The following is a 22,366-nucleotide window of genomic DNA, read 5'->3' as shown; positions in this document are numbered from 1 at the left end:
GAAAAAAATCATCTTTTTATTTTTCTTTTCTTATTTCTTTTTACAAGATCATGAAAGTGTGCCTATATTAGGTCAGAGCTACACAGCACAATGAAAATATAACAATATATTAAATTAAATTAAAATGTAAAAAAAAAAAAAAAACGAAAAAATATATTGGTATATTGATTAAAAAAAATTCAAAGAAAAGCTATTTTAATGCGGATGTCATAGTGGTAGAAGCATTATTGGAAGGGGAGGGGTCAATGTGTCTCCTACCATGATTTTGTCAATTGCATTGAACATTTGCATTGAACTAAAATTAAAGGTTATTTTGATAACCTAGATTAAGTTTTAGGGTGTTGACTTAAGCACTTTGGACTAATGTCAAAGTCTAACACAAATGAGAGAATTGTGTGTGTGTGTGTGTGTGTGTGTGTGTGTGTGTGTGTGTGTTTGTGTGTGTGTGTGTGTGTGTGAGTGTGTGTGTGTGTGTGTGTCTGTGTGAAATAAGAATATTGTACTTTCCTAAAATATAATACAATACTAAAAAGATCATACATGCTTTGTCCTGCATTACATATATCATTCTTTGTAATTAACAGATTGTAACTGTTCTATTCTCTCTGAATGTGAAATACTGCACAAAGTTTTAGGAATATATTAATTTTGGATATTGGTCATTTCGGATTTTGGACTTATGCATTTTTTTGAGAGTGACCCAACACAATAAAAAACATTGTTGGTAGATATAATATAAATTTAAATAATAAAGAGAAATTAGCTTTTGTCTTTGATGTAAAGACTTTTTACTGTGATTATTAAAAAAAGCTACACATTTTTTTTTCTTTCTGTACAGCAAATTCATTCAAAGGAATTTAAGAAACAATATAAGGAAAATGTAGAGACTTGCATTCTTGAATTAAGCCCTGACACTCTCCCCCCTCCATTACTTAGCTTATTTATCTCTACCAAAATGCAAAACTCTATGAACAGCCACAACGGTCCACCACCATTCCTGGGATTTTGCCATGGATTATTTGCTGTTTGTCATTGAAGTAAAGCATGTTTATCGGTGACATCTTTGTTGGGGTGCAGCATGGCCCTGCAGACCCTCTAGGATTTGCATGCTGCACCAGATGGGTATGTGGGTACTTTTGCATAAACATGTACTCACACTGCCCTGAGCAATAGTTTGCCTTGTAACGTTTAGGTGCAATGATCCAGTCCCAGCCAAAAGCTTCAAAGTCCACTGTAAGTGGATAGCGACAACAGCGAGATTCTGTGGAGTGCTCATCACAGTCAAGACCCAGATTCCTCCGTGAGCGCTTGGTTGTTTCAAGAATCTTGACCTCCAGGAACGGCTGCTAGAGATTAAGTGAGAAAGAAGACATACAAAAATAGGTCAAGTTGCTGAGACAATCAATACATAAACAAATCAACAAACAGATAAATAATTAAATAAACAAACATAAATAAATAAATAAATAAATAGTAAAAGGGCAAACACCATTCACACACACACACACACACACACACACACACACACACACACACACACACACACACACACACAAAACAGCCAATTTTAGTTTATTTATTTTATTTATACTGCATGACTTTGGACTATGGGGGAAACTGGGGTACTCAATGAGACTTAGGCGAAAACAGGTAGAACATGCAAAAGTCCACACAGAAATGCCAAGAACTTTGTGCTAACCACTGAGTCACTGTGCTGCTCTTCAATTAAATGTAATTTAAATAATAATACAAAAAAAAAAAAAAAAAAAAGATTTTGGGAGTGTACAAAAAGCTGGCCATGGACATATGCCACATTCTGTGTAGTTCATTGATGATAAATTTAACAGTTGCGGTTTTTGTTGGCACTAAATTATTAAAACAATTGTTTTAAGAATTTTCTGAACTTTTTCTTAACGATTTGAATTCATACCTACTTAACCTACATAACCACAGCTTGATCTCAAAGAACTAGTAAATTATAAACCCACTTTAAAACTTGCCTTTTCTACCAAAGATACTGGGAAAAAAGTTATATCTGCTTAACTATGTTCCTTCCTACAAAGAAACAATACTTGTGAAAAATTTAAATCTGGATTTAGAGCATTTTATAGCACAGAAACAGCACTCCTAAGAGTTACGAATGACCTTCTTCTGTTGTCCGATCGTGGTTGCATTTCTTTTTAGTGTTATTGGACCTCAGTGCTGCATTTGATACAATCGATCATAATATTCTCTTTAATAGGCTTGAAAATTATGTTTGTATTATAGGAACTGCATTCTTAGTTCAGGTCTTATCTATCTGAACGTTATCAATTTGTATCAAGTTAATGAAGTGGCATCATACAGATCAAAAGTACACTGTGGGGTACCACAAGGCTCAGTTCTTAGTCCCTTACGTTTCACACTATATATACTACCGATAAAACATGCTTATTGGACCCAAAAACCTCACATGAAAAAAACTAGAAAAAAAAAACTAGAACTTTAGCCCCTTTCACACATACAGACCTACAACAAAGGTTGTATGTGTAAAAAGGTCCTTTTTGAAAATACCGGTAAATTCGTTCTGGCTATTTTCCGGAAAGAGAAGTTGTAACATTACCGGCAATTTGCCGAAATGCTGCGCTGTGTGAATGCAGAAGGAAGATTGCCGTAATAAGCGCGTGCACATCTAGAACGTGCTGACAAGAGACGTCTGCTTTAGCCAATCACAACAGTCAGACGCATTTACATCCGCGCGGTTTGTGAGAATAAAAGCCTTTGAATATTTTTCCAGACACATTTAGCTGCTAGAAGTTAGTCAGATCACGTTTATATGTTCTTCTTAATGCCAACTGTGTAAATAATCATCGATGAGATGCTTATGATAAGCCGTTGTTTGTTTACCTTCAAGCTTTGCGTGTGCCTGTGAAACAGCCTGTGAGCGCCTGCACACGCACATATTATGAACATCTCGACATGCGAAAGTGATCCTGCGAAAGTTGTTCACAATATTGATCATCCACAGAGTTTGTAATTTAGTCAAATGTTTACAAATACAAGCGCAGCCGTTTAAAGCTCATTTGTGGTGAATGATGTTAGAATTTACCGGGATTTTGGAATGGATGTGTGAATGCTCTTTTCCGGAAAATTATGTAACGTCTTCGCCTGTGTGAACAGCACTTTTTTAAATATACCGGTAAAGTCGTTCCGGAAATTTTCCAGATATTTACCGGTATCACTGTGTGAAAGGGGTTATTGTCTAACCCTTGATGGATTCTTAGTTCAGTCATCATCTTCAGTCAAAAATTTGGATTTATGACTGAAGATGAGGACTGAACTAAGAAAATGATTTTGATCTTAAAAATGTTGCCAAACTTCAACATATGCTATCAATGTCTGATGCAGAAAAGCTTATTCATGCGTTCATGACCTCTCGGTTAGATTATTGTAATGCGTTACAAGGTGGTTGCCCTGCTGGCCTAATTAACAAAATTCAGATTGTTCAAAATGCAACTGCTTGAGTGCTTTCTAGAACAAAGGAATGTAACCATATTACTCCAGTTCTTTCATCATTGCATTAGCTCCCTGTTAAATATCATATACACACTGTAAAAATATGTTCATGATTTTAACAGTAAAAGTCTGTACAATCTACAGTGAAAACCTGTTAAGTGATTAACAGGCTCATTTCTGTAAAAAACACGGAAAACAAATGTACTAGATCTAACCTTTGTTTTCAACCACAACCACAAATGACTGAATGATGAACACCTGCTGTTAACAAGCACAATCACTAAAGGAAAGAACAAGAAATAAAACTACAGACAACCAACTGAATTAAGACAGAGGAGTAAACAACTCCATTAAATGACAGCATTACCAGCTTCACTGATTACAGATTGACTTCAATTCCCGCATATCTGCAAGAATATTTGATAATTAACAGAGGTTTATATTTTTTATTGAAAATGTTCCATTTGACAGAGGCTGCTTTAGTTGAGCTATTGATCCTTTACTCTTCTACCTATTTTTCTCTGGCTACTATAACTGTGTTTCTGAAACTCATCAGCTATAGCAAGAGAGGCAATGAGAAACTATACTGTGTGTACTTTATTGTAACAGATATAATTTCTAGTGTTTTTAAGTTAAGCCATAGAAAATAGTTTTTTTTTTTTTCATATTGTTTGGGATATGTTACAGCTTCTCATGGAAGTTTAACAAACAATTATCAAGGAATTATTAAGAATTTAAAATGTAATTTGTTTTATGTACAAAACTTTGGTTATGTTCACACTGCAAGGCTTATTGCTCAAATCTGATTTTTTTCTCAGATCTGATTTTTTTGCATGGCTGTTCACACTGCTCTTATAAATGTGGCTTATATCAGATTTGCGGTGTGAACACATCATGGTCCTAAACCGACCCACATGTGCAAAAATGCATTACGGAGTGCACAAAATGTGTAATTATGCACATGTGTGTGCTGCATAAATAAGCACGTTGTCAGATCATGCTTCTATTATTGTTACCCTTTTCAACAGACAACCGTGGTGTATTTCATGAACTGTAAATGATTGTTCTGCTTCTACTAAGGCATATTTCAGCATTTGAGACCTAAAACAAGTCTCCTGTGATAAAAAAAAAACACTGATCTTTTGTGATTTATGACAACTGGGGTGCGTGGCGCTCTGATCTGAGCAGCCGCAGACTGAGCTGTGAAGGCAGAGTTGGTTTATGTCTGTTTGCAGAGTTATTTCATTTTACTTTGTTATAAACAACAGACATGTGCAGAAGGTGGGTTTGGATGCTCGAGCACCTGCCCTTTTTTCTCTCGGAGAGAAAGTTCTTCCTCCTTTGCTCAAGGGTCCTCTATCCGCAACACCCATGATGCTTTTTGGCTTTGCGATTAACCCGTGCCTTAATCATTAACCAGAATGGTTAACAAGCACCAGTTATGCATTCAAAATCTTTTTTAACATGAACAACCAACTTTCCGTGGTGCAGTAATCGCCCTGTGTGCCATTCTATTGTGCTGCTGAGGGGTAGATGATGTTTGCAGCACAGAATGATGACGCATGTTGCTCAAATATTATGCAAAAGTCAAATGAAATCCAACATAACCGTTCACACTGCAGTCGCATTGCAAAACATCAGGGGCCTCATGTATCAACGCTGCGTACGCACAAAAACTTTGCGAACGCCTGGTTTCACGCTCAGAATCGCTCACGTTTGGATTTACTAACAATGAACTGAACGTAGGAATGTGCGCAGCTTCACGGCAGCTTTCTGGCTGGCGTACGCACATTTTTTGTGCGTGTCTGTTTTACTTCCATTGGCGACTCCTAGAGGCAGTTGTGTAAAATTCCTCTCTACAAAGTGTCTGAGCCTTGCAATGGCAGCTGTATGAGACAGGTTCATCTAGCAGGTATGTAAGGTTTCCATACCATACAGTTGACCAGCTAAACATTAAAGCACAATTTGCAGAAGTCGCCTGTTTTCCCAATGTAATCTGAGCGATCTACCGCACGCACATTGCTATAAAGACACTATCTGAAGATGAATTTGCATGCGTGAATCAGAAACATTTCCATTCAATTAATGTGCAAATAAAATATGATGCACAAACTTACTGATGATTCCTACTTGTCTTTCTCGTGATAAATAGTGGGCAAAATCTGATATGTAGCGGGGAAAAAAAGAAGAAAGAGTTCATCAGATGCTGGATTCGAGCCTAGTTCATGCTCGAACGTGTCAATTCATGATCACATGCATCTTACGATTTGAGGTGCGCCACTGAGACTGCTAAGGGTGCTGCAACATTTTACAGATATAAACCACACTATATATTTTTTTAATGCACTCAGTGCAATGTTCAGACCCAACTGTGTTAACCGCATCAGCTAAACTCTCCCACTCTATTTTTTTTCTTTTGTTGTTAATTCCGGAGAACAAACTTGCAAATAACACCGCTTTTCTCCGGTCTACCTCTGAAAGCAGCACCTCCATTTCACATTCTGTTCAAAGTTTCTCTTTTTGCTTGATTTTGCCATTGCTTTTTCGTTGGGTTTTGCCATTAGCATAGTCATTAGCATATTCATACGGGGGAGGAGGCAGGGAGGGGTTTTGTGCTCGTGCATGTTGCGCTCAGTTTCACGTTCATTCGGATGTACAAAAGAATATGCGTGAGATTCGGCGTATGCAGTGTTTCATACATCTGAATTTTTTTCTGCGTACGCACATTTACAGCTTTGTGCGTACGCAAAGTTTTAGTAAGATTTCCACGCAAGTCTTCGTACATGAGGCCCCAGATCTGTGTCTGAATTAAGACTACATGTGAGAGTGGCACAGATCTGACCTGAAAAGTTCAGACTCTATGCAGATTAAGCTGTTCACACTGTAATCACCTTAGTTACATGAGAGGGAAAAGTATCAGATTCGATCCACATTTACCTGCCTTTGAGATCTACAGCTGCACATTAGACACACAGAGATCAGGAATTAGGAACCTCAACCATGGTTGCTAAAAAAAGCTCATTAATTCATTTATACTGTAATGCATGCTAGGTGCCAGCATAGTACAAAAATCCCAGCATGCATTACATCATGAAAATATTATGCAGCTTAAAGTTCTTACAATCTCTTTCTTTTCCTTTATTTTATTTTGTTCTTGGTGGGTAATATTTCAGTATTTTTTGTATTGTTCTGGGTTGATTTTCATTTGATTTTTTGTTTGTCACCATTGGTGAGATTCAAAGACTAATTGTTGATGTCTGTGTGTTTTTAAGTTCTGCTTTAGATCAAGCATTCTCATTATGGATGGTGTATTTAGACCTGCCAAAGTTAATGGCAGCTGTAGATCAAGCTGTTTCCTTTACATATGGTAATCATTTCTTACTTATAAATAACAAGATATCCAATGAGTGCACAAGCAGATGAGGGTGGTTATGATATTATATCTAAACTTATCAAAAGTATTGTTGTTTTGTTTCATTGGCTTTTCATGCTACACAAAATGTGTGGTGGACACAATTAATTCAAACAGCCAATTTAAAAACTATAGCATATAGTTGAAGAGCCCAACTAAAGCAGACTCTGTCCTCCATCACGGTGACTTCAAATGAACAAAATATTCTTTAAGAGCTTTTGTTCATGTGTCAGATATAAAGTGAAAGGTCAATAATAAATGAAGCTCCTGATGTTTGTGGAGTTTTTTATTGATCTCTGGTGATCTTGAGAAATTATATTTTTTTGTGTGTAATCTGTTTTATTTTCATTCAATATTATTTCATTTAGAGTTTTATTTTCAGTTGATTTCATCTTTGGTTTTGGCTTTGATTTGTGTTTTACTTTCCTTCTGCGGTTAATAGTTGTTTATTAATAATTCTCAATCCTCCTTTAATTAGACACTTAATTATCTCATTAACTTCATCACTGTCTGAGTGTTCAACCTTCTGTAGTGAGGACACTAGTGAGGATTGTGCTCTGGGATTTAAGAGGTTAAATGTGTTTGATGAAAAATACTGTGGAATGTCTTTTTAACAGAAATATTCTGCAAACTAAAATTACGAATGTAAAATGTTAAAAACAGTAGGTTACTGGCAACCTGCGTGCAAGTCCGAATGAACTAACAGTATTTGATGTTATGTTGCATCTTCTTTTGTTTAACTGTAACTGTGTAGTTACCAATGCAGTGAAAATCTGTGTGCTAATTGTAAACACACATGAACACATTAGTACATTGAATGACAACATTTTTATGCTGTTTAAATCCTCTAAAGGATCGTTAGTCTGCATTTTTTAGGGCAACCGGAGCCAGGAACGTTTCCCAAAAAGACATTATAATTTCAATTATAATTGAAATATATAATTGAAACATTTCACTTTTAATTTACTATAATCTTTTATGTGAAGCTGCTTTGACACAATCTACATTGTAAAAGTGCTATAGAAATAAAGATGAGTAGAATTTGTGTCCTGTATAGAACTGTATATATATATATATATATATATATATATATATATATATATATATATATATATATATATATATATATATATATTATTAACGGTGTAACAATACGTGTATTCGTATTGAACCGTTCGGTACAAGACTTTCAGTTCGGTATGCATTACGAACCGAATGATTCGATTCAGACTAATATCTAATAAGATAAAAGAGAATAAGTACAGAATATAATGTTTTCAGGGTAGCAACCCTCAACATGGCATCCCAAATGATGTGACAGGCAACATGCTGCCTTCCCCACTGTCATGTTAAACAGTAGACCATCGCTTTTGAACTCAGAATATCACTTTATTAAAGCATGCACTCATTAGCAATCTTGCTGTCTTCTGTGTGATGCTGTGTTCACACCAGACGCGGAACGCGTAGATAAATTGCGCTATTCGCGCGTAAATAGCCACGTGAACATTTGAGTTTACTCGCTTCATTCGCACGTCAAACCCCGCTTTATTCGCATAACAAATTCACTTCAGAACCGAGGCGGATTCGCGTGATGTGCAGGGCTTCTGTCTGCCCGGTGACTCTAGCTTCATAGCTAAATGGCTTACATGGATTTTATGAAGAAAATAACAGTGTTTATGTGCTTTATGAAGACTGAAAAACAGGGTCGATACGTTTAGGGTCGAGTCCACTACATCCTTTCAGAGGTGCATCCAGCTCTGTGAGCGCATAAACTCCTCCAGAAACTGAACCTGGATGACGGAGGCTTTCAGCGGTGCTTCTGACTGAGCCAAGCCCAGTTTGATGAACTGTTGTCACTGAAAGCTGGAGGATATCCCTCTGAACACCGACAACAGACAATACGTTACAATCACGCCCCCACAAGAGCAAGCTCCTGATTGGTTAACGCAGCGCGAATGTCCACTTAAGTTCAGATGTTCGAACTCGAGCGATTCGCGCGAAATGCGCGTTAAGCACGTCAAACGGTCAATTCGCGCCGCGCCATTCGCACTGCACCATTTGTGCAATTCGCATCATTTGCGCAGCAGGATGTCTATTCGCGCGTTTGCATTGACTTAACATGTAAATCACTCGCGCTTGACATACGTTCCGCGTCTGGTGTGAACGCAGCATCAGCCTGCTCGTGCTGGCTCCGCCCCCGTTGCTACAGCAACCCTTGACACTGACACAAAACAGCCAATCTCAATAACCTGTTCACATATCACCATACCTGCCCACCTCTAAACACTACTCCAGTCAGGCACGCGCTACACTAGCTCGCACAATGGCTAGTAACGTTAATGTAATCCCAGACATCCCAAGTCTCCCGGAAGTTTAAGTTTGAGTCTCCCGCAAATGCATACAGTCTCTCGGATGCCCGCAAACAAATGATAATCTTCCGGAAATCGCGTGTCTCCCCCCCGGTCCTTAAATACATCGCATACCCCTCTCCACCGCATCCCTCCCAGCTTTTCAGGTATACACTGGGCACAACTCGCCACACATCACACACACCTCCATCGCTCTTCAGATAAGCTACATATCTGGAACTGGAACAGCATTCAGACAGGCAAGTCCAACAGATTCGAACAGGGCAAAACAAATCACAGAGGCGATCGGCACGTTTATAGCTGTGGATATGAGATATCTTGATCCGTAGTGGAAATTTCGAGTTTTAGGAAAATGTTGAATGTAATATAGCCCAATTACATTATTTATTCATAAGCCCATTTCAGTCAGATAATTTCTGCTTACAATCAAATCAAGCAGATCTGTGCTGTCTGAAGGAAAGGTGGACACTCATCTTTCTGAAAAAAAAAACTTAAAAATAGTCTGAAAGTTCCATATAAAAACTAAATTATTCTTTTCTTTTTATTTGTTTAACTACAATATTACATATATTTTTTTTATAGCAAGCTTTTTGGTTTTTAGTATAAAGAAGGATTTGTTTTATTTACTGCTAAGCAGAAACCCCAGATGTATAGCTATAAAACTGTTTAAAGTAATAGAAAAAAAACAAGATCATACTTTTATGATGTTAGTTTTAATGTATTAAAAAAAAAATTAAATTAGAGAAATCCTCTAGCTTTTTTTTTTTTTTTTTTTTTTGCTGTATCGAAAACGTACGAACCGTGTTGAACCACTGTGTTGGTGATAAAAAAAATGATGTTCCACAAGATGTATTTGTGCTTTTTCTAACTGTTTATTCAGTTAAACATGTATTTTGAACTGTAGGGCTACATAAGCTCGAAACTGCGATTTTTGATTACCTTAACCTAACACGTATTTTGATTAGCTAATCTTAAACATGTACAAGTACAAGGCAACGAAATGCAGTTTAGGTCTAACCAGCAGTGCAACAGCAGCAAGTGCAGGATACAGGTATAAGTTATAAAGTGCAATTGTAAAATTATGGTGATATTTACAGATGAATGTAGTATAAACATATATTAAGGTTATATTAGCTATAACCAGGATTAACAATAATTTAATTTATGTACAGGTTGCTATTAATAATCAGAAGTGTGCAGATAGATAAACATAATTACAAATGTATATTTACAGTGGGTGTGTACATAATGACAAATGTCCATGTGCAGTGGGTATGTACAGTTCAAATAAATGAATCAGTGCAATGAATATAACAATTATTAAATGTGCAAATGTAAAATAGTGCAATGATTGTGAGGAGTATAAGTTAGAGGACAGTGGGGGTGTATTGGGGGGCAAAAGAATCAATAAGGGGCAGAGTTCAAAAGGGAGACAGCTCTGGGGGAAAAGCTGTTCCTCAATCTGCTGGTTTTTGTTCGGGGGAGCCTAAAGCGCCTACCGTAAGGCAGGAGAGAAAACAGTCTGTGAGCAGGGTGACAGGAGTCTTTAGGAATACTGCGTGCTTGGCGCAGACAGTGTTTCTTCTGAATGTCCTTTATGGCTGGCAGTGTGGTCCCTGTGATGCACTGGGCAGTTTTCACCACCAGCTGTAGTGTCTTACGCTCAGCAACAGAGCAGCTTCAATGCCAGACTGTGACGGAGTTGGTCAGGATGCTTTCTATTGTGCAGCGGTAGAAGATTACCAACACAGTTGATGAGAGCTGGGTCTTCTTAAATTAAGTCTTCTTAAGAAAAATAGGCACTGGTGAACCTTCTTGACCAGGCTGGAGGTGTTGGTTGTCCATAAAAGGTCCTTTGAGATGTGGGTCCCCAGGAACTTGAAGGCTGAGACAGGCTCAACAGCCATCCCATTGATGTCGATGGGATCATGTGAGCCTGTTCGTTCACATTGAGCTCCTTGGTCTTGTTGGTGTTAAGGAGCAGATTATTGTCGGTGAACCAAGTGGCCAGATGCTGTGTCTCCTCCCTGTAGGCAGTCTCATTATTGTTGCTAATTGGACCAATCACTGTGGTGTCATCTGCAAATTTGATGATAGTGTTGGATCTGTTCACAGGCCTACAGTCAATGGTAAAAAGGGAGTAGAGGAAGAGGCTCAGCACACAGCCCTGTGGTACACCAGTGTTGAGTGTGATGGTGGTGGAGCAGATGTGGCCTGATCTAACATTCTGAGGTCTGTTAGTGAGAAAGTCCAAAACCCAGTTGCAGAGACTTGTTGATATCCAAGTCTTTAAGTTTGATAAATAAATTAGAGGGTATGACTGTGGTAAATGCTGAGCTGAAGACAACAAACAGCATTTGTGTATAAGTGTTTATTGTCCAGGTGTGTGAGTAAAGAGTACAGTGCTATGGAGACTGCATCTTCTGTGCTTCTGTTGCCATGGTAGGCAAACTGATGTGGGTCCAGAATGGATGGCAGAGAGTCTTTCAGATGTGCCAGGACCAACCGCTCGAAGCACTTCATGATGATGGGTGTGAGTGCTACAGGGCGGTAGTCATTCAGGCATGTTGGGCTGGAGTGTTTCCGCACTGGTGCAATAGAGGGGGTTTTAAAGCATGTTGGTACAGCTGCTAGGTTAAGTGACAGTTTAAAAATTTCTGTGAATACCCCAGTGAGCTGTTCTGCACATGCTTTGAGGACGCGACCGAGAATACCGTCTGGTCCAGCAGCCTTAAGCTGCAATCATCCATGTTCATCCATGGCTTTTGATTTGGGTATGTGGTTATTTGCTTTTGGGTTGTAACAATGTCTATAGTGGTGTCAATGTATTCCAGAACAGAGGAAGTGTAACTGTCAATGTCTGTGTGAGAGCCACATGTGGCCTGGGAAGCAAACATACTCCAGTCTGTGTGTTGGAACCTGTCCTGGAGTGTGGTGTCTACCCCTGCTGGCCACAAATTGATGGTCCTCACTGATGGGTTTACACGGTTGATAAGTGGTGAGTACTTAAGGCTGATTTATACTTCTGCGTCAAACACTGGAGTATGCTACGGCGCTGACGCATAGCCCTTCGCCGTGGCCGTCGCCGTCACTGACGTGCACCTCTCAAAAAATGTAACTACACGTCGCAACGACGTGTAGCGTAAGCTCTGTGATTGGTCGGCTTGGTAGCACTGACGAGTCTGGGCGGGACCGAGAGCCGCGCGAATGGCGCGAGCGATTGTTTACAAGTGTGGAGTCCCGTGAAGGAGCTCTGGATGGAAAGTTTTGTTTTGTGTTTACCTCATGGTTAAAAGTTGTTGCACGTCCGCCGGTTCCTGCCTCAAAATGAGCGAGTTTGAGCCACTTGTACATCCCGGAAGTGTTCAGGAAAAGCAAAAAAGCAGAGAAGAAACTCGACACAGAGGAACATTAACACCTCACTGCCAACTAGCGTTTCGGAAGTGTTAATGCAGACCAACAGAGACAGCGCGCAGAAGTATAAATGCACAGCTACGCGCGCTGCCTGCGCCGTGGGTTACGCCGGTCACTTGACGCAGAAGTATAAATCAAGCTTTAGGGGTGAGGAACAAAGAAAGGTAATCTAATTGACCCAAGTGGGGGAGGGGGTCACAGCATGAGCTTCAGCCATGTTTGTGTAAAGATGGTCTAAGGTTTTGTTTCCTCTTGTGTGGCAGAAAATATTTTGATAGAATTTGGGAAGCACTGTCTTTAAAGTTTGAGTGTTTAAAATCACTAAATTGAGTGATTAATATAAATGCATTATCCTCCGCATTTGGTCTTATCGGAGTCATCTGCCGTTCAGTCTGCTCGGAATGTGTCATGATCAGTTAAAGATACAGCATTGTCTGGTATCCCGCTGTTTAGCCATGTTTCTGTGAAAATCATGACATTACAGTTCCATAATATTTTGCTGTGGTTGATGCGCAGTCGAATCTCACCCATTTTGTTCACCAGTGACCGTACATTGGCGAGAAAGATGCTGGGTAAAGAAAGCCATTGTGGTGTTAGCTTTAGCTTAGCTTTTAGCCCACTGCGCTTCCCCCGTCTTTGTTTCTGGTCTTGACGCCGCCTTCGAACACTTCCGCCCGGCTGGGCAGTACACTCAGTCTTGGGTGTTTTGGCGATCTCAGGGATGAGTCGAAGATTGCTAATAAAACTGTCCGGAATGCACAAACCAATAACCAAGAACTACTGTTGGTTGTACGATGTAAAGGCACTACTGTTCTGCAGGAACAGACCCGAAATGAGCAAGAATAATACAGCGACTGAAATAATACAACTGCAGAAACTGGAGAGACGGCGAGTTTTGCGACACACAGATATTGCGAAATGTGGAAGTTTTTTCTTTCGTGTGTTATTAAATTCCATAACACTCTCACCAGTCCTTACTCCTTATTTGTGTCTAATACCCCAATTTGTCATGGGGGCATAAATTAAATGTTCATAGGTTAAAGTGAAACTGCCGAACTGCAGTTAGTCACCCAAAATTACAGGAAACTCTTACATAAAAGCACTTCACATAAACACCTTAATTATATTATTGTCTATTAAGGAAAATAACTAGATTATAGACGTCCATGTAAGCGTAGTCAGTAGTGTCTTCGACTTTGAGAATAGATTAACGATGATATTTTTTATTGTATTAAGTCTCGCATAAACGCAGAACGTTAACGCCAATAGCGGCCCACCCCTAATATATATATATATATATATATATATATATATATATATATATATATATATATATATATATATATATATATATATATACATGAGATTATACATAATATTCATATTACAATTTTTAATTTCATCTTTATGTTTGTAGTATTTTTTAGTAACTTTAAACTTCTTTAGTGTGGTAGTGGATGTATATTACAAGGACTATTAAAACAGCACACACAAACGCATCAGGGCTGAGTCTTGTGACACTGTTCTGTTAGCATTACGATGTGTTTTCCTTTGCCTTGCCCTGCCGTGTTTGACTTTCACTTTGTTTGTTTGTTTGTTTGTTTACAAGGCTTGCCGCCAGGACTGACCATTCGCCTGTTTATGACTATGCCTTTTGCATTATCTGCATTTACCTGTTTACCTATGTTGACTGTTGCCTGCCAAACTAATCTTGAATAAACTGCACTTGGATCAGCAAGTCTGTTCTCAGCGTCTGACCAGCTGGCGATGGGTACAACACTATTATGCTGGCATCACCCATAATCCTGTCTCCTATTCATCAGTCCTCTACCACAGTCATGGCACAAAATCACAACCATGTCACCAGCTCAGTAGATAGTCGCAGCCAATCTGCCATCTCAGTCTATAGCTGCCAGTTCGCTGCTGATTTAGAAGATGGTTTCTTGTCCTGAGTCTTGTTGTCTCATAGTTTCTGCCATAGTCCCTGTCCTTGAAATACCATCGTCTGAGCTAAAAGAATAGCCACCCCCACCTGAGTTGTCAGAGCTGCTACCACCACCAGAGCTATCACTGTCAGAGTTACCTCCACCACTGCCAGCGCTGCAAGATCTTTCATCACTGCCAGAATCTCCATTACTGACAGAACTGTCAGATCCCCAAAAATAGCTGACATTTGATATTAGGAATTACATTTCCACTAGCAACATGTCTACTAGTGCTAGTTATTCAACCATTTAATTTTCCATCCATCCATTGTCTGCTGCTTAACAGGGGCCCGGGCAATGGTCTCAACAAGGAACCCCAGACTACCCTTTTCCCAGAAACCTTCCAGTGGCAATACCAGTTCATTCTCAGACCAGCAGAGACACATAGTCCTTCCACTGTGTCCTTGGTCTTCCCCTCAGGGAAAAGTCTTGAAAAACTCAAGCAAGGTTTCAGAAACATCTCAACTGGCTTCTCTTGATGTGAAAGAGCAGTGGCTACTCTGAGTTTCTCCAAAGTGAGAGAGTTCCTCAACCTATATCTGAGGTTGTGTCTAGCCACCATGTGAAGGAAGATCATTTCACCAACTTGTATATGAAGTCTCCTGCTTTCTGTCATGACCCATAACCCATGATGACAGGTGAGAGTAGGAATGCAGATAGATTGGTAAATTGAGAGCTTTGCCTTTTTTCTTAGATCTTTCTTCACAACAATATAAGATATATTATCCACTGTGGAGCTTGCTGCCAACCTCAGTTACTTCAGCTTGGGTGATGGACAAGTCAACTCCTGTATCCCCTATAAATCTGTATCCTCAAAGGAATGCATGTTGTGGGATTGAAAAGATAAAAATCAGTATTCCTCAAAGTATTCCTTCCACCACTTTCCCTTTCCTGATGTCTGATGGTTTGCCACTGCCACAGCCACTAGATGCCTTACAGGGACAGCTAATTGCGGCTGCTTCGACAATGGGGTTGGAGAACATAGGCCACTCAGTCTCGATGTATCCATCCTCCCTCAGGAACTGATTAAACTGTTTCCAGAGGTGAGAGCTAAAAATCCCTCATCTGGTTCAGCCAGACATTTACAGTGCACCCTCATAATATGTTTGAGCCTGCCAGGTCTGTATGTCCCCCTCCTCTGCCAGTGGATCAAACTCACCACTAGCTTGTGATAAGTTGACAGCCCTGCCCCTCTCTACCCATTGAAATTTATAAGTTAAAATGTTACTTATTGATTTCAGAAATTGGATTTTAAGTAGTAGAAATATAATTCTTGACATCTGTAATTCATTTTTACTAGTTAATTGTAACCAAAGCTTTCAAATTTAATTTGATATCAATAATTGAATTCTTTCTAGAGGCACGGTGGGTGAGGGGTTAGGACTGTTGCCTCACAGCAAGAAGGTTGCTGGTTCGAGCCCTGACTGGGCCAGTTGGCATTTCTGTGTGAAGTTTGCATGTTCTCGTCATGTTCGCATGGGTTTTCTCTGGGTGTTCTGATTTCTCCCCTAGTTCAAAGTTGTAGTATAGGTGAATTGAATAGACTAAATTGTCCAAAGTTTGTTAAATAAAGGAAATCAGTGTGCACACATCTGAGAAAATCTTAATGGAAGGTGGTTTATCTAGTCAAACAAAATTGAGGGAGAGGTTTGTGGTACATCAATTACAGTGAAGTTGCAGTGGAGAATTTATTGCATCCTTACTTTCCATATATACTTTGTTGGAAAACAATCTCTTTTTGAAATGTATTTTTTTCTGTATAATTTGTATATTAATTTTAAAATATATTTTTGTTGGTCAATTATCTACAAAAAAAAAAAAAAAAACATTTGAGATCAAACATCAAAACAAGGTCCCCTATGTTTCCGCGACCAAAACAAACTGGGGTGACGTTTCTTAAACGTCAATGTAATTCACCACTGAACTACCATAGTATGATGCATCGTTTGGGAAATTAATGATGTAGTGATTTGTTTCTCAAAACCGTAGTTGCTCTGTTGCAGATCCAATGTCTGTAATGATGCTCTAAAAAGGGTAGAGTAACAGCTTCTTTAGAGAAATTCACTATTTTTGTGCAAGCTATAAAGTGTAAAGTGTTTTACACACACTAGTTTTGGTAAAACTTGCATTAATTTTCCTTTTTTTTTTTAAATATATGTAAATGGCACATATAGGGCCTCTATTTCCTTTACAAACATTATTGAGAATATTCATTCATTTATTTTCTTGTCGGCTTAGTCTTTTATTAATCCGGGGTCACCACAGTGGAATGAACCGCCAACTTATCCAGCCCGTTTTTACGCAGCGGATGCCCTTCGAGCCACAACCCATCTCTGGTAAACATTCACACGCACGCACGCACGCACGCACGCACACACGCACACACACTCATACACTACGGACAATTTAGCCTACCCAAATCACCTGTGCCGCATGTCTTTGGAATGTGGGGGAAACTAGAGAAAACCCACGCGAACGCAGGAAAACATGCGATGCAAACTCCACACAGAAACGCCAACAGAGCCAAGGTTCGAACCAGTGACCTTCTTGCAGTGAGGCGACAGCACTACCTACTGTGCCACTGCATCGCCCTTATTGAGAATATTTCATATTCTGTTTTATATATATTATATATTATTTAAAAAAATAATATAATAATATAAATAAATGCAAAATATTCAGAGTTAAACCTGAATTTAATCAAATTCAGATTTAAAGTCTTGTTAATTGTATGATCAAAAATAAAAGATTAGGCTATTATTTACTGTTAAGGACAAAGTCCTCCATTGACCTGGTCAGTTTCTTATGGTAAATTACCTCGTTTCAGTTTGGTAATTTGTTTAATCAAGTCATTTGACCACAATGAGGCAGTACAGGCTTTATAAACTATTTGCAATATAATGTAATGTGAAGTTGTGGGCACCTGTCTCTCACAACACAAAGCATAACATATTATTTAAATGTCCATGCTTAACCAGTCAATGATTATGTCTCTATTAAATGACTTATCGACAATTACTCAATCATGGAGTAATTGCTAGCATCTCTAGCAAGCATACTCTGAGTGAAAATGCACTTTTCCTGTCTCCAAATATTTTTTATAAAAATTCTGGAAAAATAGGCTGCTTTAAGTCGGATGGCTTTCTGCCGAGATCACAATTAACTTCTAAAAAGGATAAGGTGCATTGTTAACACGTTGCTATTTTGAGCAACTGAAATAGACTGCACCATTGACCAACTAAAAGTTGGTCTAAAGTTTAGCAGTTCAGCAGATTGCGTTAGTTATGCGCCTGTGCAGGTCCAAACACACACACTTTGCCTTATACACAAAGGAAGTACAGCAATACACAAATATATTTACACACATAAAAAAAAGCTTTATTTAAATTTCTGGACTTCCGGTTTAAGCAGCTCGCTTGGTTGCTCGCGCACGTGTGGCATTTGGAGAGGTGCGTCGGGAGCTGCGGGGGATCCCTAGAGTCAAGTTTGGATTTCTGTATCCAGCTCGTCTGCGCGTTACACACGATGGCTTAGAGTGGCAGTTCGACCGCCCAAATGAGGCAAAAGCACATGTCAACTCCCTATTATCGCAAGTTGTGAAACCGTAGTCTTGTGAGAGACAGTAACCCATGTAATTAAAGTTTTCTTACATATGTGACTTAGTAATGTTTGTTGGCTTTCCGGTCTCTTGAATAGCATCAATCCAGTCATATCGGACATACTTTTATTATTATTATTATTATTATTTTTAACTATTTATTTTTTATCAAGGTGAATAATTGCAATTTCTCTTTTGCAATATATTATTTTTTTATTATTTGTTTCTTTAATAATGCGTCATGGATTTGGCCAACTGCATTTACTGTCTTAGACACAGCTCTTTTATTATTATTATTGAATTTTTATTTATTTTCTTATATCTGGCTTTACTGGATGGCTTGGAGCCTATTCATTTATATATCTACTTATATGTTGTAAATAGTTATTATACACAGTCTACAGAGCTCCGGTAGTTGTTCTCTAATCGTGAGTCTTGAACTTTCAATGTGGCTCCAGTTGGAGTCAGCACAGAGGCCTACCTTGTTTGTTGTGGACCCTGAATGTGCAAGGGTGTGGGTGGGTTTTGCTGGTGTTCTGTATGTTCTGTGCAATTTTTATATATTTAATTATTTTGTTTTGTTTTTTGTTGTTTCGTTCAAGGCTTTTTTTGTTTCTTTCTTTTTTTTCTTTTTTTCTTATTCTTGGAGGTTTGCAAATGTATTTCCTTACTGTCAAACAGGCTTAAACACTATAATAGATGGCGGGGTCGGTGATTGATGGAGGGAATTCCAGGGGTTCTTCAGTTAGGTTTCTAAGCTGGAATGTTAAGGGTATCTGTAATCTGGTTATTTCTTAATAGTGATATTGTTTTATTGCAGGACACCCATTTGAGAAATGTAGATCACATTAAAATGAGGTGTTCATGGGTGGGTGAGTTTTTTCACTGAAATTTTAACTCTAGATCCAAAGGTGTGGCAGTGCTATTTCACAAAAGAGTGCAACTTTCTTTTACTAAAGTGATAGCTGATAGCAATGGTCGATTTTTGATTATAGTAGGCTCACTATATCAGAATCCTGTTCTGTTAGTTAATGTTTATGCACCTAACTTTGATGACCCAAATTTCATAAACAAATTATTTGAACCACTCCCCTTATTAAATACACACAAATTGATTTTTGCCACTGATCTTAATTGTGTGATTGATCCTGTGTTGGATCGTTCAAATCCTCGAGTATTGACTCCAACTTCTACATCCAAAGCTGAGTCAGAATTTATGGCATGTAATGGATGTATAGATCCATAGAGATTTTTCAATAGTCAGGCAAAAGTTTTTTTCGTTTTTTTCCCCAGTTCACCATTCATATTCCCGTATTGATTACTTTTTTATAGATAGCATTTTCACTCCTAAAGTTAATTCAGTTCAGTATCATGCCATTTTTATTTCTGACCACGCCCCCCTCAGTGTTGACCTTCAACTGTCTACACAACCTAATTGTTTATCACCATGAAGGTTTAATTCCCTTCTATTGTCTGACAATGATTTTATTGAGTTTATTTCTTCATCAAGTGATATTTATTTGGCTACAAATCAAGACAGTGAGACATCTTATTCACTGTTGTGGGAAGCCCTTAAGGCATTTATACAGGGTCAAATTATATCATATTCTGCACAGCTTAACAAATCTCGCTCTGCTAATTTGCTAGAGCTGTAAAAAAATTTGTAATATTGACCAACAGTTATCGATAAATCCATCTCCAGATCTCTTTAAACAGCATATGGATCTTCATGTTGAGCTTGATCTTATTGCAACAACCAACACAGAACGTTTATTGTTGCACTCTCGCAGCTCATATTATGAATATGGTGAAAAAGCTAGCCGACTGTTAGCACACTAACTAAGACGGAGGTCAGCCTCATGCCATATTTTGCAGATCAACAATCATTCTGGCAAATTGATTTCTGATCCATGTGGTATTAATGACACCTTTATGTCTTTTTACTCCGATTTATACTCATCTGAATTTCCTTTAGATACCAGTGTAATGACTGCTTTCTTAGATAATTTGGAAGCCCCTATTATTGATTCAGTTGTCTCCAATAATCTTGACGCCCCATTATGTATTGAAGAGATAACACAGGCAATCCCACTGATGCAAAATAATAAAGCTCCTGGTCCAGACGGCTTCCCCATAGAGTTTCTAAAGAAATTTCAAGATAAATTGGCTCCAATACTCTTATCTGTTTTTTCTGAGTCATTGGAACGGGTATCTTTGCCTGAGATGATAATTCAAGCTTCCAATATATTACTTTTAAAAAGGGAAAAAGATCCCACCTCTTGTAGCTCCTATAAGCCCCTTTCATTATTGAATGATGATGCAAAAAGTTTTGGCTATCCGTGTGGAAAATATACTCCCACAATAAATATCTGAAGAGCAAACAGGTTTTATTAAAGGGAGACATTTGTTTTTTAATGTTCGTACTCTTTTGAATAATATATATTCCAAACATTCTTGTGCTGTCCCTGAGGTTGTTCTTGCTCTTGATGCTGAAAAAGCATTTGACAGAGTTGAATGGCCCTACCTCTTTGCTGTACTCAAAAAATTTGGGTTTGGGAACACGTTTATTTCATGGATTCATCTCTTATATGCTCACTCCCAGGCCAGTGTACACACAAATGGTATACATTCACAATATTTTAAATTAGGAAGAGGTACACGGCAGGGATGCCCACTCTCCCCTCTGATATTCACCCTGGCGATTGAGCCACTGTCAATTGCCTTACAATCCTCTGTTTCTTTTAAAGGAATCTCCCGTTCTAATATTGAAACTAAACTATCACTTTATGCTGATGATTTGTTATTATATGTCTCAAACCCAATCACCTTTCTATCATTTCCATTTTCAACAAATTCGGATCATTTTCTGGTTATAAAATAAATTTTAAGAAGAGTGAGTGTTTCCCTGTTAATGATTTAGCCCTGCAACTTAAAGACTCTGAGGTTTCATATAGGCTGTGTAAATCTGGTTATTATACCCCTTTATTGGCTCAAACCAAATCTGACTTCTAAAGGTGGCAGAATCTTCCTTTATCATTAATTGGAAGGATTAATACAGTGAAAATGAATGTTCTTCCTAAATTTTTATTATTATTTCAATGTATTCCATTGTTTTTGCCAAATAGCTTTTTTAAGTCTGTTGACCAAATTGTTACCCCTATTCTATGGAATGGTAAAGTACCTAGAGTTCGTAAAGTTCTGCTTGAAAATTGCAAATTGAGTGGGGGGTTATCTCTACCAAACTTTAAGTTTTACTTCTGGTCTGTTAATATTTATAAGACTATGTTTTGGTTCAACTCCTGTAACGCTCCCTGGTGCAAATTAGAGGCAACATCATGTCTTTCCACTTCGTTACAGGCCTTACTTACTGCCGCTTTACCTATTAATCCCTCCATGTATACAGATAATATAGTAGTCTCATCAACTCTCAGGATTTGGTCTCAATTTAGGCGGCATTTTAAGTTTACCTCTGCCTCCTCATTAATGCCACTATCCATGAATCACTTGTTTCCTCCAACGGTCACTGACCCTGCGTTTTTGGTGTGGCGAGACTTACTATATTTCAGAGATTTGTATAGGGTATCTTCTGCTCTTATACAATGTTATCTTCTGAATTAGAACTCGCACCTTCACATCTTTTCCGTTATTTACAAACAAGGCACTGCGCTGGTTCTTTATTCCCTAATTTTCCCTGCCTACCACCAAAGTTGGTATGGGAGGATTTTCTTACATATAATATTTCTGAAAAGGTACCAGAACTTATTGTAAGCGATCTGATTGGCTGACACTTCCGTCGATGCTTGAAAAGTTGAGCTAGTCCCAAGCAGTGCTGACAGACCCACAATGCAGTTCAGCAACGCTTGACGTCACCGATTCAAAGTGAATGGGAAGCATTGATGCTGACACCCTGTGTGAATGGGGCATGAATCTGCATCTCATTTTGTCTGCTATTCTGGCTGCAGACCTGATCCAGATGCAATCTGAGCTGCATGCAATGCTTTTGAATAGGCTCACCTAACTCCACCCTAAACTCTATTGTGGAAGATAGTAGCATCTGTGTGCAAGTCCAATATGAACAAAGTATATCTGATGT

At 38.5% G+C, this 22,366-nt stretch overlaps 1 protein-coding gene across 2 annotated transcripts in view; it reads right to left on the bottom strand.

The window, feature by feature from the left end:
• Positions 1–684: 684 nt before the first annotated feature.
• gdf11 (growth differentiation factor 11) overlaps positions 685–22,366 on the bottom strand; it is a 143,311-nt gene continuing 121,629 nt past the window's right edge. Inside the window, 1 exon segment of one of the 2 annotated variants that reach the window (NM_212975.1) lies at positions 685–1,346. In NM_212975.1, the coding sequence (NP_998140.1) occupies positions 966–1,346 (381 nt within the window). In that variant the 3' untranslated portion in view covers positions 685–965. 2 annotated transcript variants of the gene reach the window in all.

This window comes from Danio rerio, chromosome 11 (genome assembly GCF_049306965.1).
Source record: "Danio rerio strain Tuebingen ecotype United States chromosome 11, GRCz12tu, whole genome shotgun sequence".
In the NCBI taxonomy this organism is placed as follows: Eukaryota; Metazoa; Chordata; class Actinopteri; order Cypriniformes; family Danionidae; genus Danio; species Danio rerio.
The sequence above is the reverse complement of the archived record's forward strand: the minus strand, read 5'-3'. Positions and strand labels throughout refer to the sequence as shown.